General features: G+C 46.6%; 2 protein-coding genes across 6 annotated transcripts in view; one reads left to right on the top strand and one right to left on the bottom strand.

The window, feature by feature from the left end:
• LOC310662829 (pyrin domain-containing protein 1-like) overlaps positions 1-23,878 on the top strand; it is a 742,864-nt gene that overhangs the window by 333,755 nt on the left and 385,231 nt on the right. The window lies entirely within an intron of this gene.
• SETD1A (SET domain containing 1A, histone lysine methyltransferase) overlaps positions 10,141-23,878 on the bottom strand; it is a 32,132-nt gene continuing 18,394 nt past the window's right edge. For all 4 annotated transcript variants that reach the window (XM_083409837.1, XM_083409836.1, XM_083409834.1 and 1 more), the window contains exons 15-20: positions 22,124-23,599; positions 20,821-20,990; positions 19,878-19,988; positions 18,043-18,162; positions 16,692-16,829; positions 10,141-15,716 (exon numbers count right to left, since the gene is read on the bottom strand). In XM_083409837.1, the coding sequence (XP_083265963.1) occupies positions 15,543-15,716; positions 16,692-16,829; positions 18,043-18,162; positions 19,878-19,988; positions 20,821-20,990; positions 22,124-23,599 (2,189 nt within the window). In that variant the 3' untranslated portion in view covers positions 10,141-15,542. The remainder of the gene's footprint in view (positions 15,717-16,691; positions 16,830-18,042; positions 18,163-19,877; positions 19,989-20,820; positions 20,991-22,123; positions 23,600-23,878) is intronic.

Genomic DNA, 23,878 nt, shown 5'->3' on the forward strand with positions numbered 1-23,878 from the left:
GGGACCTGGAGGTAGGAGCAGAACCACTGAAGTACTGTGGACCCCAATCCCCACCTCCCAGGGCCTCTCCAGGAGGATAACTGTGGCCAAACGTACAGGAAGTTTCTGAGAAGGCGCAGTCACACACCCCTCGCTTTAATTTCTCGACAAATGTCATCAGGCAGGGCAACCAAGGTGGGAGCCTGATGAGAGCCTGCACTGACTTGGCGGCAAAGAACTCAGAGGTGCAGTCGCTGGTAGCAAAGCCGCTTTTAGGCATTCAAAACAGGTTCGAAGGCTGGTCCACCCTTGACATCACTTGGGAAGACAGGTGAACTAATATCAGTGCACTGGAAGAAGCAAAGATCACCAGTGTTGAAGCAATGACTCTTCAACATCAACTTTGTTGGACTGGTTAGGTTGTACGGATGCCTGATTATCATCTTCCAAAGCAAGTACAGTGGTCCCCCAGGTTAAGAACTTAATTTGTTCCGGAGGTCCGTTCTCAACCTGAAACTGTTCTTAACCTGAAGCACCACTTCAGCTAATGGAGCCTCGCGCTGCCGCCATGCCACCGGAGCACAATTTCTGTTCTCATCCTGAAGCAAAGTTCTTAACCCGAGGTACTATTTCTGAGTTAGCAGAATCTGTAACCTGAAGCGTATGTAACCCGAGGTACCACTGTACTCTATTCCGAACTTAAAAATAGAAAGCGTAATGCTGGTAGTCAACAAACGAGGTTCAAATACTCTCAAGGCAAATCTAAAAACAATGTAGTATAAACACTGACAACTGGGAAACACTGGCCTGTGAACACTCCAGCTGGAGAACAGCCTTGACCAAAGGTGTCGTGGGCTCTGAAGATGCTCAAACTCAGGATGAAAGGGAGAAACGTGCTAAGAGGAAGGCACGCTTGGCAAACCCTCACCATGATCAACTCCCATCCAGAAACCTATGTCCCCACTGTGTGGATCCAGAATTGGCCTCCACAGTCACTTACGGACTCACTGTTAAGACTGTGTTCATGGAAACAATCTTACTTGGCTACGAATGATTGCCAAAGAGAAAGAGCAGCTTAAATGAAGGCTTCACATGGCTAGACGGAACGCAGCTTGCTGAACCAGTCAGCCAATTCCTTGGTGCAAACAGAGTGTAGGTGCTTGCAGGAGAAATTTGACCTTCTGCCCAGGATCTCAGGCAGCCAAGCGAGCACTCCGTTAACCCTGCAGAGTTAGCTTCATAAGAGCATGGAGGCAATAGAGCTGAAACTAACCACGAGGCTTTATTAAAGGGATAGGGAATCTGTGGTCCCTCCAGTTGCTGCAAGGTTACAAATCCCTTCAGTCCTGGATGGCACAGCAAATGGTTGGGAGTGATGGGAGTTGGAGCCCTGTTCATACTGGTTTCCCAGCCCTCATTCTGGGGAAGGGCCTAGGCTCAGTGGCAGAGCATCACTTTGCATACAGGTGCTTCCTTCTTCTTCTTTTTAAAATAATTTTATTGTTTATTTAACATAATTGTTACAAAATATAAGCAAAATATTGCAAATACATACATACATACATGTTTCAAATAAGCACATATACATGAAAAAAGGAACAAAAGAGAGAGAAAAGAAAAAAAGAAAAAAGAAAGAGAAAAAAGAAGAAGAAAAGTTGGAAGAATTTCTCCCAAGTTAATTCTACCAATATCTCAATATGAAAATAATAACAACATTTCATTGATTGACTTCCGTCATTTACACTGCACTTCCTATATACATTTTAAGCAAGACTGTATCTGTTATTCTGTATTTTCCCCACACAATCCCACACAATATTCTAATCAATAAGTTTTCTAAATCTCTCATAAATCTATTCTAAACACAACCAATACCTTACATTTAATCCTTGTCTACATAAATACTCATTTAAGCATTTCCATTGTTTCTGGATTATATTTTTTGGTTTTTGTCTTATCAAATCCGTCAACTTTGCTACTTCTAGGCGCTTCCTGCTGGTTCAATTCCAGGTGCTTCCTGGTTCAACGCCAAGCATCTCCAGAGAGGGCCAAGTGGAAAAGACCCCTGTCCAAAACCCCAGAGAGCGACAGCAAGTCAGCCCAGAGTCTGCACAGAGCTCAACAGACCAATGCTCTGACTCAGTATAAAGCAGTTTCCTGCATTCCTAGGCACCGGCTCCGAGATGACAACCATGACATTACCAAATAAAGGCAACCCATGGTGACATAATATAGTTTCATATTACTAAGCCACTGTTCTGAATGAAAGAGAAACGAACTCCCTGCAATTGAATGGCGAGGAAGATTAAAATCTACCCTGCAGGATTTTCTCTTTTTCTAAATGCCACATTTGTGTCCGTTCATTCTCTGGTGCAGAGACTGTCCAGGAAGACTGTATCCTGTACACAGAATCATAGAGTCACTGGTGACTCTGAGGATCATCTAAATCCAGCCCCCTGCAATGCAGGAATATGCAGCTGTCCCATACAGGGATTGAACCTGCAACCCTGGCATTATCAGCAACTAACCGACTGAGCTATCCAGGCATGCATGTTCATTTGCAGGTCTTAAAGTGACCACCCTAAAAGCAGATTTCAAATACATACAGGGCAAATCAGGAAACTGCTGAAATATCACCATAAGCACTGGCTCATCCCCCCCCCCTTCCCCTCTAGGTTTGGCTCAGAGTTTCCCCTGCCCTCCTGGGAAAATTGGAATGTCTACACCAGGTCTGCTTCTACTTCCACATCATCCAAGGTGTTCTTAAAGGTGCAGGAGCCAAGAAAAGGGTTGGCTATCCTAAGCCAAGAGCAAGATTGAAATAAAAATAAAGAGGCACTTTGCTGAGTGTACACACAGAGAGACATGCAAGAGCAAAGGTGCAAAGTGCAAAACAAAGCAGCCTTCTCCTCAGTGGCGTAGCGTGGGTTGTCAGCACCCGGGGCAAGGCAAGTATTTTGCACCCCCTAACCCGTGGATTTGCGCCCCTAACCCTACCCCCCAGATGTTGTGCCCGGTGCGGCCGGCCCCCCCTGCACCCCCCCCAGGCTACGCCACTGCTTCTCCTTTCTCTCTTTATCCCAGCAACACTGGAGGATGTGCTCAGAGACACTTTCTATTCTCTTTCTAGGAATATAGGCGAGCACAATCAGGCAACATTGCATGACAACTTGGCCACAATCTGTCTCTCTCTGGTAGGGTCAGATTCCACGACACAGACCCCACTTCCCAATTCCCAGCAGGAGGTGGGGCTGCTTATTTCCCTTAGACAGAAAATGTGACAACAGCAGCTAAGAGGTTAGACCTCATGTCACCCACAAACTGGCCAGCTGGACTTGGGCAAGACACACTTCTCTAAGGCTCTGGATACATTGCAAGCTGATAACGCAACACTGTTTTCCTCAATTCGGATCTAAGCTGGTTTTGGGGGGAACAAATGCATAAAAATGCAGTATTTCATAAGGACATAGCTGTCCAGTCCTGCTGCATAGGCTACTTGCATTGACTGGCTGCTATTTGCCATCCCTGATATGGAACGAGACCTTAAGCGATTGGTCCCGGATTGTAGCTAGTGCAAATGTAGCTTCTCCTCAAATAATTCGTGCTCCCCACTTTTCCTGCCCAAATAGTCAGAAAAAGGATGCATCATTGCCGCACCTCTTTTGATCCTGCTGGAATTAAAGTTAATGCAGTGCGCATCCTAGTGGCCAGGGAACAGCATTACTTCCCCAAAGCCTTCATACTTAAACCATTTCCCTCTCCCTTCTATGTGCTAAATTAGACTTAATATACAGCAATAATATACAATTGGAACCTGGGAATCTTGCACCTTGCTCCAGATATCTAATTTCACAGAGTCCCAGCCTTCGTCTCCTTCCATCATCCCCCAAATCACTCTGAATTCCACTGTCTGCTCAGAACCAAGTTTGCCTCTACCATCTGCCAGAGTTACCTACACAGTCTGCGTTACTACACTTATAATGTTCTAACTAAACTCTGTGGAAATTTAATTCCACTCCTCAAACCAGAAAACAGAATTCCATATTTCTGCATGTCCTGTCCTTAGGAAAGAAGAGATTCCTGCCAAAGCCGTGGAGCATAGCTAGTAAGAACTTGTCCCTGAAACACTGAGGATGTAAACTGAATAGAGCTATAATTTCAGGAGGAGTGTGTGTGTGTGTGTGTGTGTGTGTGTGAGAGAGAGAGAGAGAGAGAGAGAGAGAGAGAGAGAGACAGACAGACAGACAAACAGACAGACAGAATTCAGTATCTAATAATCCCTCAGGAATACCTAGATTCCAGGCCACTGCCTGGTTCAAGTGAATCATTAATGCTTTAATTAAATAGGCCTGTGGAATTGGGATGCCCCCAGACTGTCTGTATCTTGGAGGAGGCATTCCAGCTCACACCAGAAATTTAGGATTTGCATAATTAAACTGGATTAAAGTGCTCCAATACCTCTCTTTGGGGCAAGTGGGGGGCAGCTCAGAGACCATCTGCAGTGGCGGCGGCTGCCCAGAGGACTCCCAAAGAGAGGGGAGAGGGGAGAGGAGGCTAAGGAAACACTCCACAAGGGAGGGTGTCCGAAAAAGGGTGCGAGGCTGCCCACTCTGTGGGCAAGGGGTGACACAACTGGGCTCCTGAGCCTCACAGGGGTGCTGCAGAAAGAATGCAATGGGTCAAGGGAGCTGTGGACTCCAAAAGGTTGGAAATTTCTGCTCTGAACAAACACACAAACAAAACCAGGAAGAAATCACAGACTGAACCTGCGAATGGTGCCATACAATGATTTGACCTGCGTTCATGACAGCATTGTAGGTACGGCAGCGCAACCAATAGTCTCAGCATATTTTGCTCTTCTACCATTCAATCTTCCTTCAGTGTTTCTCAGAGTGTGACTTCGAACCTTACCACTGTTGCAGGAAACCCCCCCCCCCATTATTTAGTTTGTACAAACACGACACACACTCACACACAACATATGCGAAGTTTCTGCTATAAATTCATAGTAAATCAACTGTACATCGGATTTACACCAGGCTACTTTTATTTTGCTCCATGAAGGAAGGACTATCAAAGGGGGATGGTTTGATACAGGACGGCCATAATACCTTAATCGTACCAACACGTACTCAGGAGCCCTGCCCAGTTGGCATGACAACCTTGATGGTCCCAGACAGAAGACCATCAAGGACACAACGGACATGCATATGGGAGTGGATTCAACACGGACTGGAACAAAGGACAATGAACAGATCTTACCTCTGGGGGGAGGAAACTGCCAACTCCACTTTGTCCTCTGGAAATGACTCATGGGGAGGGGAAAAGGAGGAACCAGCCAGGTGACAAGATACTCAGGTTACTTCCACAACCCCTCCCTCAACCCGTCCTTTTTGTGATGTGTCAATGATGTAGTCATGATGTAGTTGTGATGTAGTTCTAGGGGTGTAGCTTGGGGGATTAGTAGCTAATAAAAGTTGGGGTCTTCTTTTGTTCGGGACTCCCATCTTGCTTCATCTTGTTGTGGGTGGGAGTCCTGTCGTGACAGTTTTCAATAAAAGCCAAGCCTACAGGCTGTTGTTTTGCTCCAAATTGTCCTGGTTGGTGTCTTTGTCTTTTTGTGCAAGGGAGCCCTCAGATTCCTCCGTTAAGACCATGGATCTTCCTCCCACCTTGGCTGTTCGGGCACCGTGTCAACCTGGGCTTGAATTCCAAGCGAGGCTCCAGCCACATGAATCAGACAGCCTTATGAAGGGCTCACAGAATTTCCATAGATTGACTTTGTCCATAGCCCTGCCCACCCACACGACTTTGAGATGATTAGCTTGCGAATCAACAGCAACCCAGTTCTCGGGCTTTGAGAAATACCTCTTTTACCTGAGCGCTATAGGCTTGTTTGCTAAACGTTCTGTTACATAAGACTCAGCTGGCCTTGGCCTTCCTCATTCTTATGAGTCACCCACAAAAAGAAGCCACTTCTGGCCTCTGATGCAGCTTATGCAGCTGAAAGTGAAATCCATTTTCTCCCTATAACTCCCATAATCTTACCCAGGATATGTTTTTTGAAGCTCAGGGATAGCTACAGATAAGATTTCATGCAAACACCTTCTCTGGGTGTCATAACTGGTTCACCAGTTCCTTTTCTCACCCTGTCTGATCATCACTGCTTTGACCGCAGCTGAGCCAGTGATCAGATTAAGGGCAAGATGGTATCTCCAATGGCGAGACCAAAGGTCATCCTGGCCACGCACAGTGGTTAGAGCACCCCTTCAGCTGGATTTCCCAGACAGCTGAAGGTGCTTTCGAAGAGGGCTTGCCATTTCTGGCGCAAATGCGTCTCCATCCCACTTCCTCTTTGGGCCATCAGGGCTTGGTATTCTTTCAAAACCAGTCCGTTTACAGGCAAGAGCGGAACAAATTTCTGTTATGTGATGGGAAGTGAAATGAGACTCTCAGAAACAATTGTGATACGGTACACTTCACAGCTGGGCCTAAGCTTTCAGATGCAGCAGGAAGTTATTCATAAAAGGCATTAGGGTCTAACCAAACATATTCCACATCAGGATTCTACTGATGCATGTTGGAGACAAGATAGTCCACTTTTATAATGGGAAGGGTGGTAATTGTTAGGTTGTGGGTTGACATAGCAGACGACACAGCGATTTCTCCAAAGCAGCTCTTTATTTTGTAAGCTGGAACAGAACTAAACTGAGGAGCTCAGTCAGCATGCTTATATAGAGCTGCAGAACAATTGTAACTGTTGCAACATTCTAAAACTATCCAATCACTGAATGTCACTTTTCGATCCTTCATTTGCATACAAAACTATCCAATCACTGAACGTCACTTTTCGATCCTTCATTTGCATAACTATCTACAGTATCCCCCTGCTGGCCCAGGGTGAGAACTTCAGTACATAACAGTAATAATAATAATAATAGTAATAGTAATAATAATTTTATTATTATAATTTATAACCCGCCCATCTGGCTGGGTTTCCCCAGCCACTCTGGGTGGCTTCCAGCAAAATATTAAAATACAATAATTCATCAAATGTTAAAAGCTTCCCTAAACTCTTTTCAGATGTCTTCTAAAAGTCAGACAGTTGTTTATTTCTTTGACATCTGGTGGGAGGGCGTTCCACAGAGCAGGCGCCACTACCGAGAAGGCCCTCTGCCTGGTTCCCTGCAACTTCAGTGTCCGGGCAGAACGATGGGGGTGGTAGGTGGGGAAATGTATTAATCTAGTTCTAGGAATATGTGCTGAAATGGCATTTTCTTTCAAAGTTTTGATAATTATGATAATTTCCTGGTATTTGGAGCATTAAGAATGCCTGAGCAGAGCAGCGGTGGTTTCTAAAGGAGGCAGGTGAAAGGTGAATGGGAAGATAAAACCTACTGACATATCCAGGTTGCCAAGGAAGTAAACTGTAACTTTACGGCTACAGTCAATGACCAGCACTGATATTTGCAGTACTGTACAAAGGATTTGCAGTATGTGGCTCAAAAGGCATTTCTGTTTCCTTCTCTTTCTCTCTTCTCTGTCTTCTCCGATTCAAGGTTTTCCTGCTTCTTTGAATATCAGTTTGCGTTGTAGATGGAGAGCTCTGTTTCAGAAATCCCATTTCTGTTTATTAAAAAGCATTTACAAAGCACAGAATATTTTAAAAAATATGTCAGCTGTGTAGAGTAAAAAACAAAAACAGCAACCAACACAGTACCAACTGAAGTCATTAAAACAAAGAACAAAACCACTGGTCATTGCACTGACGAAACTGAATACCTCTTCACACCAGTCATCGAATCCAGCATTGCTTCCTTAGAAGCCTCAGCATCTAGGATGGAGCTTGGATTGTCCTCTCTCCATCTAAACCCAGATCTTTAATTACACTTTGCCCTCACCCAGTTCATATGAAGGGAAAGGCTTTGAGATGCGAAGTGATACTGCGATGAGAAGGTGCAATTGCCAACACTGAGGAAAACTAATTCTGCTTTCCAAAGTCATGGGAGTTTCTGCCAAGGGAAATCTGGCAAGGAAGCAAAGGAACGCCACTAACTGTGCTTTGAGGTGGGGCCAATTTTTTGGTGCAATAGATGCCTGTGTCCCCGTCCGGTATCATTAATATACCCATTTCGTTGATGGGATGGGAGAGAACGTGCCTTGCCCAAGGCCACCTACCAAATTCATGACACAGCAAGTTTGGGACTGGGGAGGCTCAGTCTCTTAGCTGCCGCATGATACCAACAGTCTCTTGGCAGTTGGGCAAAATTTATGGGAGCGGAGAAGAAACTTGGGGAATTGCCACCTTCCTGCTCCCAGAGTAGCCGTTCATTCCACCAACAAGTCTGAAGGACCATTTTGCCCTGAGGGGAACAGAGAAGCAGTAACAGCTTTGTCTAAGAGAACCTTTCCATTTTATTGTAATCCCCTCTCCACCCCTTTAAAAAATGTGCTTATTGTTGTACAGTGGTACCTCAGGTTAAGTACTTAATTCGTTCCGGAGGTCCGTACTTAACCTGAAACTGTTCTTAACCTGAAGCACCACTTTAGCTAATGGGGCCTCCTGCTGCTGCCACACCGCTGGAGCACGATTCCTGTTCTCATCCTGAAGCAAAGTTCTTAACCTGAAGCACTGTTTATGGGTTAGCGGAGTCTGTAACCTGAAGCGTATGTAACCCGAGGTACCACTGTAATATGTAAACCGCTTTGTGAGGTCCAGCTGAAAAACGGTATATAAATACTGCAAATATATCAATATACTTAAAGCACAATGGGTCAGGGGCAGAAAGGGGGGGAGGCAGGAGGGAGAGCGGTCAAAGGTTGCCTTGATGGCTGCCAAATCCCTGGCTCCCAATGAATTAGATGCTGGCCAGCCACAGGAACTCACATCTTAAATCTACGTGCCCTCCTGGCTTCCAATTACATCACAACACGGCACTCTCATATAAGATGAAAAGTCCACCAGTGTTCACTGCCCCATGTTTGGTTGTTGACGAAAACCCATGTGTGTTGAAGGGTCAGATAAAACTGCCATTCTTGGCACCAATGTAGTCATTTGAAATGGCTGTTATCGAAACTGCCTGAACTGTCCTTAGGGTTGGAAATCTTCTTTAGTCATACTCTCAGGCGACACATTGAAATGGAAGTATACCCTTAGTTCTATTAATTTCATTGTGTCTGTTCTGAGACTTGGCTACCACCTTTACGTTTACACTCATTTCTGATGATCCTCTTCTTTTTGGCCAAAACGATCCAATTCCTTGAAATTAGAATTGTGCTGTTAAGCAAATATGTGCATATCAAACACTTCGATTCATGAAATTTGCAAGGTAATTGGTTATGGATGGATAACTTGCCTGAACTGCATACAAACAAATTTTAGTTTTTCAAATGTCAGTGGTCTTAACTGCGAAGGAACAGGTTAACTGGTGTTCAAGTGGAATTGATATTTATTTGGGAAATGAACTCTGGATGCAGACCCACGGCCTCTGATGGATGAGAGCAGGGCAGACTTACAAATAATGAAGCACGAGTTAGTATTCACAATATTTTCACTAGGTCCTGGGTGTGCACAAACTGCTGGTGGCAAAGAAGAAGTAGGCAACCAACCCCTGTAACGCTTCCTAGCAGAACTGCATGAAGGCAATTTGGATTTGATGCAAGCAGAAATATAACTGTTTACAAACCTGGTGTGCGAGTTTGCCACCCTCCCCCCCAAAAAAAACATTTTCAATTTGAAAAGCCCTGAATGATCTTATGACATTCCTATCTCAGTCTTTCTCCGGGGACTTCAGAAAGGCATATGTAGTCACCTTCCTCCTATCAGGTGGGCTGGCAAGTCTGTGTTGAAATTAGCCTAAGGAAATGTTTCATGGCTGAGTGGGACCCTGAACCCCAACCTCCTTCCTTGCCCACAGCCCAGCACTTTAGCCCAAGTCTTGCCAACCTGGCGCCCTCCAAGCATTTTGGATGACAACTTCTGTTCGTCCCAGACAGCGCATCTTGGTTGGCAGGGGCTGCACTGACAGCTACACTAACCTCGCATGCGTGACTTAAGGGCAGGCAGGCAAGGTTTGCGCGACGTAAAAACTCAGGCTTGTTCTGGTGTGGTGCGCGCTCAGCCCCGAGCCTAGAAATGACAACAAGAACCGTGCTCCGAGGTTTTGTTTTGTTTTTGTACAATAAAAGTTTAATGACTTTTATAAAAATGTGCTATCTGGCACCAAGTAATGAATCCACAAATTATTAACATATTTACAAGTAGGAAGCCGATAAGATCAAATGAAAATATATTTATATATATATATCTATATATATAATATTTATATAGACAGACAGAGGAGTGGGGATGTACGTTTAAAGAGACCCATCCACTGGGCAGCCAGGGAAGGGAGAGGGAGAGGGAGAGAGAGAAAAAGAAAGAGAGAATGAATGAATGAATGAGACCCATCCATCAATCCATCTGTGCACATGCCCACCCTCTTTGATTACACACAAAACTCCCAGCAAGCTGCCACTGCTGCTAGAGAAGGTTAAAAAAAGCTTAACCCTCCCTGGTAAAGATATATATCTTTTTGGATATCTATTATATATATATATATATTACATATATGTACACAAGGGGGGGGGGATGCACATAAGAGAAAGAGGCGGATGGGTGGGTGGCTACATAGTTCCAGAACCATTCAGCTCGAAGAAGCTGGAAAACTAAGAGTCAGCTCTGAAAGATGAAAGAACCTTGTGGTATTCATTAAAACATCTGGAACAATTTGCACAGGTTTGGTTGGGGAGAATTATTATTTTTTTATATATATAAAAAAGAATCTTATCTGTTCTGTCTGGCGAGTTACTTAAACTAAGTTAGAAACAGGATAAAAGTTCCAGAGATCATAGAGCAGAAAATTCAGGTTTCCCCTTCTTTATAGTATTTGGGGGGGGGGGCACTGAGGAACAACCAACACTTCTGGATTTCAAGATGGAGGGAGCAAAAATTCCCACCCCCCTCTGCAAATAATTTTTTTAAAAGCATATTTAAGACATGGGGAGAGGAGAACTCATGCCAAAACTAAAGGGTTTGATGATTAATCTGTCAACCCACAAAACGAGCTGGAGGAACCAACTGCAGGCAATAAGCAAATAACGGATTTCTATCCACAGCTTGGAAAAGGCACACTGGTGTATGCAAATAAATAGCAGGGGTTTCGTAAGACCAGGAACCGTTCCTGCATAAAATATATGGCAAAATCTAATAAATGGAACTTTGCTAAAGGAGGTGAAATGCTGGTGGGAAGCCTACCAAACCCTCATCCCGGGTATTCTCCCTTCCACTGGCGCCAAATGAAATGCTCTAATCCTCTGCTTGTGTATCTCAGTGGTAAAATGATTCATGTTGAAAAATCTAAAACAAGGAGAGTCACACTCCCCAAACCAGCCAAAACCTCCCTCTGAAATATTTGGGGACTGAGATGATGCAGCACCTCTAAACACAGCGTTTGTGACTTGACTTCAGCAGAAAAGATTTACACCCAGTAAAAACAGAAGCTTGATTTGTCATGCTGAAATACAGTCCGCTTTTCCAAAAACCTGCCACCAAACATAATTCAGAGATATTATGTGGTTTCAGCTCCACCCTCCCCCCCCCCAGGAGTGTATTGGGCTCAAAGGCATATTTATTTGGAATTCACAACTGTGAATAGAAGCAAGCTTGCTCTTACCAGAATTTCCAGTTGAAATCAGAATCCGTCAATACACTGAAAAGCACGGATAGGTAGGATGAAAAAGTTTGGCCAGTAGTTTATTACATTTAAGAGGTGGCTGCTGGTTTAAACTTGTCAGGGAGACTTGGAAGGATGTAGTTTCTGAACCTTTAAGATGAGATGGATTTTAAGGGGCTGGAGCTGTTGAAACAGCAGCCTGGAGAGTGAGGGCCTTTTAAAAGCTCAAATCCAACAGGCTGCTTGTTGTTTTGTTTTTTAAAAAATGGAAATGCAGAGAAGATGCATAATGAGACTTCAGTCACATCCTTCCGACTGACTGGGGCTGGGTGAGAGCGAAGCTTAGAAACAGACAAACAACACTGCAGCAACGAATAATTTAGAAAAAGCTAAGAAGATGTAGGGTTGGGGAGGGAGCTATTTCAAAATTTTAAATACAGCAGAGATTTGAGTTGGGAGAGCACGCCAAAGACAGGTCAGTATTTATGGGGCTTAGACAGGGAGATGTAGAGGGGAGGGCATAAAAGGGTCTGTTTATTACTGCAGCTGTTTTCACTATTTAATTACCTACAATACATCTGTCTTCTGTGCAGGTGAAGATCCACCTGAAGATTTTAGGCAGAACGGAAAGAGAGAATGACCGACTGCTGGAGGTGTAGATGGTTGGCCCTGTTTCTCACTGAATATGCCTAACACAACTTACTTCCTCCCCACCCACCCCCTCAATTAAATCTGTAAGTAGAAAATTTGTGTAGAGTTTATTTAGAAAGTCAATGGAATTATGGATGTTCAAGACTGAGATCACCTGGGGGTGGGGAGGGAGATCAACAGTGGTTGCTGACAAAACAGGCAGCTGCTTGAGATGATTCAGCCCCTTTTCACTTCAAAACAATGGTTGCTAACATAGGGTTTCCACAACTTCCTGTCTCTTTGGTTTCAAAACACTATAGTAGTGAGAGGAAAAAATAATTTAAGCTTCTGACAAGAATTAAACTGCGGGAGATGCGCAACAAAATTATATAATCGAGTTCAGCAAACCTGCTGCAAGTATTCTGCTCCTTGTCCCACAAAGAAACAAAACACCCAACTTATTTTGGGCAAGTCTTAATGGAGCCTTGCACAGCAGGAGAGGAAGTCATCTGCCATCTCTTTCGATATGGAAGCATACCTTAATATTGGCCAGGGCTTTTAGGGGAGGTGCCATGATTGCACCACAGCGAAAAAAGAAAAGGAGCAGAAAGCAGTAGCAATTTTAATCCTGCCCCCTAGAGGATACACAAAAGAGGCACAGAGTGGGAACGGTTTTACTAAATGTAGAGCAAAGTGAGAAAGGTGCCTCTTACTGGAACGTAATTAGCCGTCAAAATACTGGAAGAAATGGGGTGGAACTACAGACTACATCAGCCAATGAGGGTTCCAGAGTGTGTTTGCTAAACCACAATAATAAAAATGTATGGAAGGGGCCTTTTCACAGGAGACGGGGTGGGTGGAAGGTTCTTAAGCCTTCCCTGCTTCTCTCTACACTCCTGCCTCTCTTTCCACTCTTGGACCCACAGATGGGGTGTGCGAGATGGGGATTGGGGGCAAAACAACTAGAGGGAAGGATTGTGGGGGAGAAGCATTAGCAAAACAGCAGGCCCTCCCACTGATGAAAATGCCCCCACTTCTAACATTAACTGTATTCAGCAAGGATGGGCTGGCAAACCATGGTTGCTAACATAATATGGAGTTCTTTGGCCCTATGAAATGTCACATCGAGATGGGCACGTCTAAAACTCATCCCAAGCATTTACAGGCTTGTGAGGTCAATAAGAGACATCTCAGAAGGGCTGCGTTTTATTCTGTTGGACTAGTTCAACCATTTATCCCACACCATATATGCCAATTGGGTGGAAACTGAGAAGTAAATGGATTCTCTCAATAGCTGTCTTGATATGGGGAAGATTCGGGACACAGCAGAGGGCAGCAGAAAGAAGAGAGCTACCAGCCTGCATGCTGATCCTCCCTTGAAAGCAAGCCCCTTGCCCCTCTCCACTATTAAAATATAGATGGAAACATTTTCGGGTGTCACCTGTGGTTTCCCTAGAGCATAAAGGGCATTCTGGATGGGGAAAATTGAAAGCAGCCAATTCCTCATAGCTCTGGACAGTCCACTGCAGGAAACACATGCTAGCCAGGGAGAAGATATGTTCCCAAACACCTAGCTCAACACTATTCAAAATCCAAACACTGGGACAAGCAGGATGAAGACAGAACTTTAAAATGAAACAAACAAACAAACCTGCTAAAATATTTCCAAATGCCTACTTTTAAAATCTTTCACTTTCAAAACTGACTCCCATTTAAAAGAAACAAGGAAATACACTCTTTGACCCCCTGCCAGAAAGTTATATGCTCCCCTCCCACCCCAAATAAACCCAAGAGGGAAAAGGGGGGGGAAAAGAAAGAAATCCTACTTGGCATCAAAGGAAAAGGGTGGCACAGGGCAAGCAAGGATAAAAAACAGGAGAAGGAAATACATTGCAACATTATTTACAGTTTTCGTTTTAGTATGAAGAGGAAAACAAAATAAAATATTTACATACTAATAAACGCATGTGTTTCTACAAGAAACAGCCAATCCATCTGGAATAGATATATACACAACTTTCTTCTCCTAAAGAAAAATTATTAGGGGTGGCTGGGATGTGGGAAAGTCTTAGCTTACGCTGTAAGTCAGCATCAGTTGAAGCCATAACTGTAACAAGGAAAGAAACTCAACTCCCCTTCATTATTACGGCTAGTCCCTGTCCTCCCCCCCGTTTTACTACACGTTACAGAATAAAAAAAGAGTCAGAAAAGGGAGATTGCAATATGAATGACACAATCTTAACTGGTTTTCAGGACCTCTATTTCTCTGGCTTCAAGAGCTTGGAAGGAGGAAGAATTAACGGGATGATAATTCTATGAGGAGATAGACACTGAAGCAGGAGGGTTCAAGTTTTTGCCCATGGTGACAAATCTAGCTGAATGACGCGGCTGGACAATGACATGCTTCCCCCCGCCCCCTGGTGCATCCTGGCCATTAGCAGGAAGATTTCGGGAGCCACCTTTAACCCCAGAACAAAGTCCCAGGGGCAGGGGTTGTTCCAGGCCTCTCTGTCAAAAAAACCAGGAAACCTCCCCCCCCCTCAAACCCTTTGGAAATGTGAGGACAAATGCTCCACAATCTGAAATTTCAAGGGCCTGGGCAGCTCATAGCTCTAGCAGATGTGCCCTCTGGGGCACCAAGCACTGCACTGCCTCAAAAAGTTTCACAGGAGGCACTGATCCCAACCTGCCATTCTCAAAGTCAACGGCTAATCGACAGCTGTGCGCTGAACATGCATAACCTGAAATAGATGATACCTAGAAGAGAAATTCCACCCCACAGCCACCCTGCTGATTTCCTCAATATCGTAAGCCATTCTCTGAGTTTAGCAACAGAGGTGGTGGCTATTGCAGAATTAACCACACTAACATCCAGGCCGTCTTAAGCTGGAAAGGGAAGGATATTTGACTTCTGCAAAGGATCAGAATCTACAGGAGTTTTGTTAATTGGTGTTGGAGGCTGGAGCAAAAATGACAGCAACACCTGAAAAGAAACTGTCACCAGCCTGGCTGGTGGAAGAAAAAGGAACTTCTTGTTGATTTGAACCTGAGGCGAGGGAAGTGCTTTCTCATTGGCTGGGAACTTTAAAAGGTACATGGATGGGTCTTAAGGCGACTGAGAGTTTCCCCACAACTCTGTGGGGAGAAGAGCTGAGCTACGGGTGAGAGGCGAGATTAGGGCTGGGGAAACAAAATAAATACGAACGCCAGGGTTATGTCTCAGTTCAGGGTGCCCCGGCAGTTCTCTGTGCCACACAGGCAAGGAATCTTGTTCTCCTCAATCGGGAACTTGTAGTCGTAAGTGATTTCCTCGTTGATGCTGATGGGCTGCTTGGAATAGATGACAATCTTCTTCTGGGATTCTATGGTGATGACTTTGGCATAGCAGTTGGGCTAAGAGAGGGAAAGATGGACAAAAGTGAACCGGACAGGATGTTAATACAGTGGTGCACCACAAGACGAATGCCTCGCAAGACGAAAAACCCGCTAGACGAAAGGGTTTTCTGTTTTGGAGGTGCTTCACAGAACAAATTTGCTATGGGCTTGCTTCGCAAGACGAAAATGCCTTGCGATTCCTGGGGTTTTTTCCCCCTCCCCCCCTTTTCCCCAAGCCCCTAAGCCGCTTAACAGCTGATCTAAGCCGCTTATCAGCTGATCTAAGCTGCTAATAGCCTTTTAGCAGCTAATCCGCTAATCCCTTAAGCCTTTAATAGCCGCTAATAGCCTTTTAGCAGCTAATCCGCTAATCCCTTAAGCCTTTAATAGCCGCTAATAGCCGCTAAACCGCTAATAGCGCTAATCCGCTAATGGGCTTGCTTCGCAAAACGAAAAAAACCGCAAGACGAAGAGACTCCCGGAACGGATTCTTTTTGTCTTGCGAGGCACCACTGTACGTCAGCTCTATGCCAATGGCAGCACCACCACCTCACTAGCTCACTATATTACTCGTTTGGAAGTCAGGAGCACACCCCCAAACACAAAAAAAGGTTCCATTTGTGATTCCCAAAGTGTGTGGAATGCAATGGCATACCAGAACCACTGCATGTGAAGCTAAAGAAGTGCTAGTAACAAGGGTGAACCAAGTGAGGCCCAGGAAGCCTCTTCCCCACTCTCTGAACCAGCAGCCCAGGGCTTCTTTCTAGAATTCAGAGCTGCTCCCAGTGCCCCAGTCAGGATTTATTGACTTTTCATGGAAGCAGGCACATTAGGGGCAACTTAGTCTACCTGAAAATGAGAATAATGCAGCTAAATTAAACTGGAGTTGTTCTCTGGCTCATGTAACTCTGTAAAGTGGTAGGTTCATTAAAAAACATTGCATGAATGAATGCATTTAATGAGAACTTCCTTTACAATGTCCACACAGCTCACCGTGCAGCAGTGGTTGATGAAGCGGGCTAGGTTGCCACATTTGGTGGCGTCGATTATTGTGTCGTGGTCCACGCGGAAAAGGTAGCTGCTCCCGATGCCCTCCTGCGCATACCGCTTCTCGCGCATGTCAGCCACCACCTGAGAAGGAGGAGGAGTGAGTCAGGGCACTCAAGAGCGGACCATGTAACAAGAAGCAAGGCTGCTCTGTCCGTCAAAATGCCTGTCAAAGTTGGCTATAGAGAGAGATGACCAAGCTTGCCTGCTGGGCCAAAAAGGTTCCCCCACCTCTGATCCAGGAGGTGGAATGTGCCAGCATCTGGTGCTGGGTAACAGAGAAAGAACTGCAAAGTCCTGAGACACCTTAAACTAAGCTTAATTAAAAAAATGGTGTAATGCACTTTTGCAGGCTAGTGCCCCCTTCATCAGGTACATGAGGTGAGGACTTGTCCATAAAAGCTTGTGCCATAATAAAGTTAGTCTTAACGGTGCCATCAAGACTCCTTTTTGCTGCAGCCCTCTGAAAACAGTTAAGGAACGTTCCCAGTGCCAAAGTGCAAATTGACAGCTGTCGGTGCAGTGCTTCTCAGAAGCGTGGCTATCATTTGGGAAGGAAATTCCTTGGGTGTCGCTGCAAAAAAGGTTGGAACAATCTGAACTGTCACTCAGGAAGCAAGCAGGTCCTCCCAAGGCAGTAATGAAAAGGCAGCCCTGCTCTGTGCAGTCTCCAGAGCACCCTCTGGTGTCAATTGGTTGCATATGCATGCACACATTTCATGGCCTCTGATGAAGAAATGCAGTTCAGTAAAGAACCTCACAGAGCCCAAGCTTACTTCTTTCGGTACTTTTCCACACTACTTCCCCACTGCACCAGCCCACTGGTCACAGTCCCCTACCCACAAGCCTTTGTTGTTGTTGTTTTTAAAAAAACCAGATAATACAAGAAAATACAGGGGAAACAACAGGTTTAGGGAAGGGGTCATCTTTCCAAAACCAAAGTAGTGGTGAAATCCTGGACAAAGCTCTCCTAAGGCAATACAATCAGAGGTACAAAAAAACATGTTGAGAGATATCTGCAGCCACCCTTTGACATCACCACCAACTTTGGCATCACCACCTTTAAATACCAGCCATACAAAGCCAGAATGCTTCTGTGAGGGATGGGAGCAATCCAGCCACATTATGATGTTTAGCTTTCAGAAACGATTGTTTTTAAACACAAGATAAAACAATATGACCAAGGCTGTGGACCAAGGCTGGTGCTCTCAGGTTATAAGGACAGGCTCGCACAAGACATCAAGGCAGCAGAAACAAGAATTCCTTCCTAGACCTCGTCTCCTCCACTACTGCTCACCTGCCGGATATTTTGACCCACGTACTCAATGACCATCTCATCAGCAGCGATTGGCTCCATGGCAAAGAGGCCCCATTCATGAATTCGACTCCGACCAAAGCGTAGCTTCTTCTTGCGGAACTAAAGGGAAGAGGAGGACGGTGAGGAGAGGAATGATGGGTATGGGAGAAGCAGCGGGATACTTATGTGCTGTCTGGGACAGATGGGAGCCGAGGGCTAGGCTGAGTGTGCATGTTTGTGCAAAACTCACAGCATACAATCTGGATTCCAGACATTTCTTTGTTAAAAAAAACCTCCAAGATTATTTAGTCCTCAGCTTTCTAGAAAAACGTTGCCTGATGATTGCTGCTCAATGCACACATGCTTCACCACTGACAAAGAGTCACTTAAAACCACACTACAGTGGTACCTTGGGTTAAGTACTTAATTCGTTCCGGAGGTCCGTTCTTAACCTGAAACTGTTCTTAACCTGAAGCACCACTTTAGCTAATGGGGCCTCCTGCTGCTGCTGCCGCGCCGCCAGAGCACGATTTCTGTTCTCACCCTGAAGCAAAGTTCTTAAACTGAAGCATATGTAACCTGAGGCACCACTGTATAAGTGGATAGGTTGCCATGGCTCAAAATATATGGTTTCTATACTCCAATTAACCCGTCATTTCCCCTCACACTCCTAGCACACTCATAGCCCCCCACAATGCGATTTCCAATAGCGGAGACCCAAATTCTGCAAAGACTCAGCTACAGCAGATAAGATCTTGTGCCAACTGCATTATCTGGAGTCCCTCAAACAATTAAATTTGTCTTATCTCTCTCGCCCTGACCTAGCCACTGTGATCCAAGCGACGGTCACCTCCAGACTGGATTATTGTAACTGGCTCTACGTGGGGCTGCCCTTGAGACTGACCCAGAAACTCCAGGGGGTGCAGAATGCCGCAGCGAGACTCCTTATGGGGTCTTCGCTGCGAGATCACATTCATCCGGTACTATACCAGCTGCACTGGCTCCCGGTGGAGTACAGGATCAGGTTTAAGGTGCTGGTTTTAACCTTTAAAGCCCTATACGGCCTAGGACCCTCGTACCTACGGGACCGCCTCTCTTGGTATGTCCCACAGAAGAACTTACGGTCTGCAAATAAAAACATCCTGAAGATCCCAGGCCACAGAGAGGTTAGGCTGGCCTCAACTAGAGCCAGGGCTTTCTCGGCCGCGGCTCCAATCTGGTGGAACGCTCTGTCACAAGAGACTAGGGCCCTGCGGGACCTGACATCTTTCTGCAGGGCCTGTAAGACAGAGCTGTTCCACCAGGCCTTTGGTCAGGGCGCAGCCTGACCCCCTCCTCTGGCAATCTGCACAGAATCTTGATTAATGGTTGCCATCAATTTGATTTTAATTAATTTTTATAATGAAAGGTTTTTAGAATGTTGGATTATTTTGATTGTTGTTAGCCGCCCTGAGCCCAGCTTCGGCTGGGGAGGGCAGGGTATAAATAAAATTTATTATTATTATTAAATCTGAGGTTACAGATACTTTTCAATTGCTTTCGGTGAACCGCAGACAAAATCTTTGTCCAAAAGCTTCCTTGCTTCCTAAAGTGCAATGTGCTTTAATGCATCACGGGGATCAAGATTGGCTCTGTGAGGAAAGCCACCCCCTACTGAGAAGCCCTCCATGCCCAATTCTGGGAAGCCTCAGCATCTGAAATGCATGCCAGGCCAAGTCCATTGCCCTCTGCCTTCCAAAGGATATACTAGGATCACACTCCTAATCCCCCCAGCCAAGGGCGCATCTCCTGCTTGCTCCACTCTTTCAACTTGCTTAACAAGACATATTGGGTACCTTCAGCTGGTTTAGTTTCAGAAGGTCGCTATCCAAGATGGCGGAGGAGCCAATGGCACTGAGCAGGCGCCTTTGCTCAGATCGCCGTTCGGACAGGATGCGGTTGGTGCCCTGAAGGAGGAGGGGAGAACTGGTTGAAAATGAATGAAAGCAAAATCCTTCTGCTCACAGCGTAAGGGGAACACACCACCAAGGATCATTGCAGAGTCACGCATATGGAAAGGGACACCCTTTAAAAGCGGCTCACTATCCCAGCTGCACATTTACCCAGTTTCAGTGAGGGCGGTCAGCATGCTTAGGAAGCAGTAAGAATGGTACTGTAACTTCCCACTACTATCAAACAAGATACTTTCAAAATGAGAAGACTCCCCCGCCTTTTCGCATTTTATGTTGTCAGTATTCAAAAGTGGTCATGGGAGCTAGACAGATCAATGGTCTGACTCAATAGAAAGCAGCACCCCATGTTCTTATACATGCACAGGCACCTCCTTTAGATTCTTAGCCCCTGCTTCTCTTGATTACTGGGGGACCCTTCAAACTGCACAGGCAACAAATCTCTTCCTATTCCACTCCCAGTTCTCTCAGACCCAGTGAGAGAAGAGGACTGGCCGGGGGGCGGGGGAGTCTTCTGACCTGCCAGCAAACTTTTGGTTGCTCCCAAGTCAGTTTGGAGCTGCACACAAAACTGCCGATATATAAGGTACATGCTTATTGTGGACTGATGCTTATGTGGAACTAAAGAAGGCATTTTTTGCCACAATAAAAAGCCTCTTAAAGTACTGCACAAAATTTGGCACGAAGATGAGAGCATCATCCGTGTTCTTTACAGGGTACCGTATTTTTCGCACCATAGGACGCACCGGACTATATGGCGCACCTAGTTTTTAGGGGGGGGGGGGAAATAAAGAAAAAACCGCACAGAGAGCATAAAGAGGGGTCTAACCTGCACGTCAGCAGCATCAAGCTGCTGCACGGTGGCCGGGCAGACGTCGAGGTACTTGTCCTTCTCTTTCTTGCTGATATGGTAATAGCCCTCGCTGCGGGCACAGCCTGTCTGGTGCTCCCGCAGGTCTGACGACTTCCGCTTCCGCTTGGGGTTCGCAATGTTTGTGAGTGGAGGCGGGGAGAGTTAAGGAGAAAAAGAAAAGCATGGAGCAAGGAAATGGGACACAGGCCTCTTTCTGCATCTTGTGTTTGGGCCAAGCAAGCAACTTCCCCTCTTCAGAAGCCTTGGTGAAAAGGTTGCCATACATGCATCTCTTCCATTAGCAGAATTAAACCACATGCCTCCTGGAAGAAATGACGGGGGGGGGGGCGAGGAAGAGGCATGGAGTTGAATTCAGGAAATTACTGGGTGAGTGTAATGACTTCCATTCATGCAATGGACCTTCCCTCCCTCTCCATCTGCTCCTGAAGGTATAGGGAACCCCCCAGAGCATATTTGGGGGATGGAAGGGGAGGAGAGGGAAGGGAAATTCCACTGCGCAAGTGGAAATCCTTCCCCTCGCACAATGACTTCATTGGATGCAACCAACTAAAGCTTCCCAATTTCTTATCTTGTTATAACAACAACTGCCCCCAAACCCATAAAAGTAACCATAGTGTAAAACAGACTCTCATGCCATTCCCTCTTTTGTGGCTTTGCATTTCTAAAGATTACAGGTTTTGCTTTTAAAAACCCCCCAGAAAAACTGAACTTCACTTTCACCACTCACCTTTCTGAATCTTTAGCATGGAACACAATAATGGTGATGATGGCACAACCTGCCAACTATTGCAGAACTGGGAAATGTTCGCAAGACAACTGCTAAATGCTAGGAATTTCAGCAGCTGCAACCTAACCCTGCTGCCCCCAATGCCTCTGCTGGCCTTGTTAAACAAGGGGCAACAACTGCAGAGCTAACAAAGTCTATCAACATGCTATCCTTAATATTTTATGAACTCTTCATATTCTACAAACAAAAACCCAACAGTGATGATGGAAAGCCCCAAGGTATACTCAACACTATAAACTGGTTGAGCAGTCATTTCCTCTTCCCAGGGAATTTCAGCACTGTAGGGGAGTGCAGCTACAGATCTTAAAACAGAATTCTCGGTAGCAGCAGGCCTCACCAAACTACAATTCCCAGATATCAGCGGAGGAAGCCCTGCTAGTCAAAATGGTATAACCCCAAGATGCATTCGCAGCAAAGATACCCGGCCCCCAACCCTCCAGAATCGCCTGCCATTTGCTCCAGGAAGGATATTGGTGTGGTGGACCCAGTGGGTATCGTTCAGCCAGTCCGTGCTGTTGTCCTCGTGCAGCAGGCGCTCGTACGTCAGGCGCAGGTACTTCATGTCCTCCAGGTCTAGCCCTGAGTTCCAGATGTCATACAAGATTGTCATCTGCTCAAACTCACTGCGTGTCTCAAAGGCCAGGGGCAGCGGAGGGGGTTGGGCAGGGGCATGCTTGTGCGAGTGGGAGCGCAGGGAGCGCCTGCGGATCTCCCCTTCGTCGCTGCTGTCGGCACTCTCCTCCTCCTCTTCCTCCTCCTCCTCACTCTCTGAAAGGAACAGGTCCTCAGGCCCAAAGTGCAAGTTCCCCAGGTCCTTTAGGGCCTCTTCCTTGAGCCACTGGGGCTGCTTCTTGGCCTGGGGTGGTTGTTGTTGCTGCTGCTGCTGTGGAACAGCTGCCTTGGGCTTCTCGGCTGGCGGAGGCGGGGGCAGCGAAACCAGGACACCCACGTCAGGCTCAGCTTTGACCTCGCTGGCATCAGCCACAACCTCCTCAGGCGCCTCCAGGACCTCGCCAATGTGCTCGCTGTACAAATCCACGCGCGGTAGGTCGGCGGCGCCAGACAACACCGCCTCGTCGGCTTTGCGGGAGGCAGGTGCTGCACGGACAGCCATGGCATAGTTATGCTCCATCAGAATGCTGCTGACTTCCGGGGGCAGTGCGGGGACCGGCGGCACGGCCTTGGGCTCCTCGGCCTCGTCAGAGGTCTCCGTCTCCTCCGACTCTTCACTGCCTGCACCGGCCTTCTTCAGCGCCACATCCGCCAGCACGGCCAGGTTGGGTTGATTCGCCAGCTCCAAAAGCGAGGAAACACCCATCCGCTCGCGCAGGTGCAGCCTGTCCTCTCCAGGGGGCTGGGGCACCCGTGGGAGCTCTGAGCTCCGAGAGCGAGAGCGGCTCCTGGACCGGCCAGGCGGAAGCAGCTCATCCGTCCAACACTTCACCAGGGAAGCGTGGTCAGCCGGCAGGTTGCTGATTGTTCTTTGGTTGGCTTTGGGGGGCTCCCTCTTGCGGCTGGCAGGGGCTGCTGCCTTGGCAGGGGGCGCTACAGGAGGCAGGGGAGAGGCAACTGGAGCTGGGGCTTCCAGGGTTAAGGGCACTTGGGATGGTAACATGGGTTCTACAGGCACTAAGGGGGCCTGTGCTACCTCTGTGGGGACAGGCGGCGGAGGTGGTGGGGGAAGAGGAGGCGGCGGAGGCAAAAGCGTTGAAGGAGCCGGTTCCAGTGGCTTCTCAAATGCCGCCTTGATCTCGTCATCCTCACCAGGAGCTGAGAAGGAGACTGTTTTCCGGCGCTTCTTGGGTGGTGGCAGGAGTGGGATAGGTGAGGAAGGTCGCTCTTCCGGCCTGGGTCGCTCTTCTGGCGCCGTCCCAACATCCTTCTCCTCTAGATGCGGGGCCAGGGTGCCATCCTTCAGAGGAGCAGGCTTCTCTTCTGCCACATGGCCTGCATGAGGGAGATAAATTGTGCACTGGTGAGTGTGGGGTCACCAATTTTTAAGGTGAGAACAAGGAGGCTGTGCAGGAAAGAAAGCCAACAAGCAAGCAGTGGTATAATTCAAATAGGGTGGAAGCAGTGGGGGAGGTTAATAATAGTGGCAAGAGAGAAAACCAGTGAGTCGATGGAAAACCAAAGAGAAAATTGTAGCAGTTGTGTTGTGAGATAAGCAGGAGGTGGACTAGAGTTTTGGCTGAGGAGAGAGAGGAAGGGCCCAATTTCTGAAAT

Source organism: Podarcis tiliguerta, assembly GCF_965153285.1.
Source record: "Podarcis tiliguerta genome assembly, chromosome: 13".
Taxonomy (NCBI): Eukaryota; Metazoa; Chordata; class Lepidosauria; order Squamata; family Lacertidae; genus Podarcis; species Podarcis tiliguerta.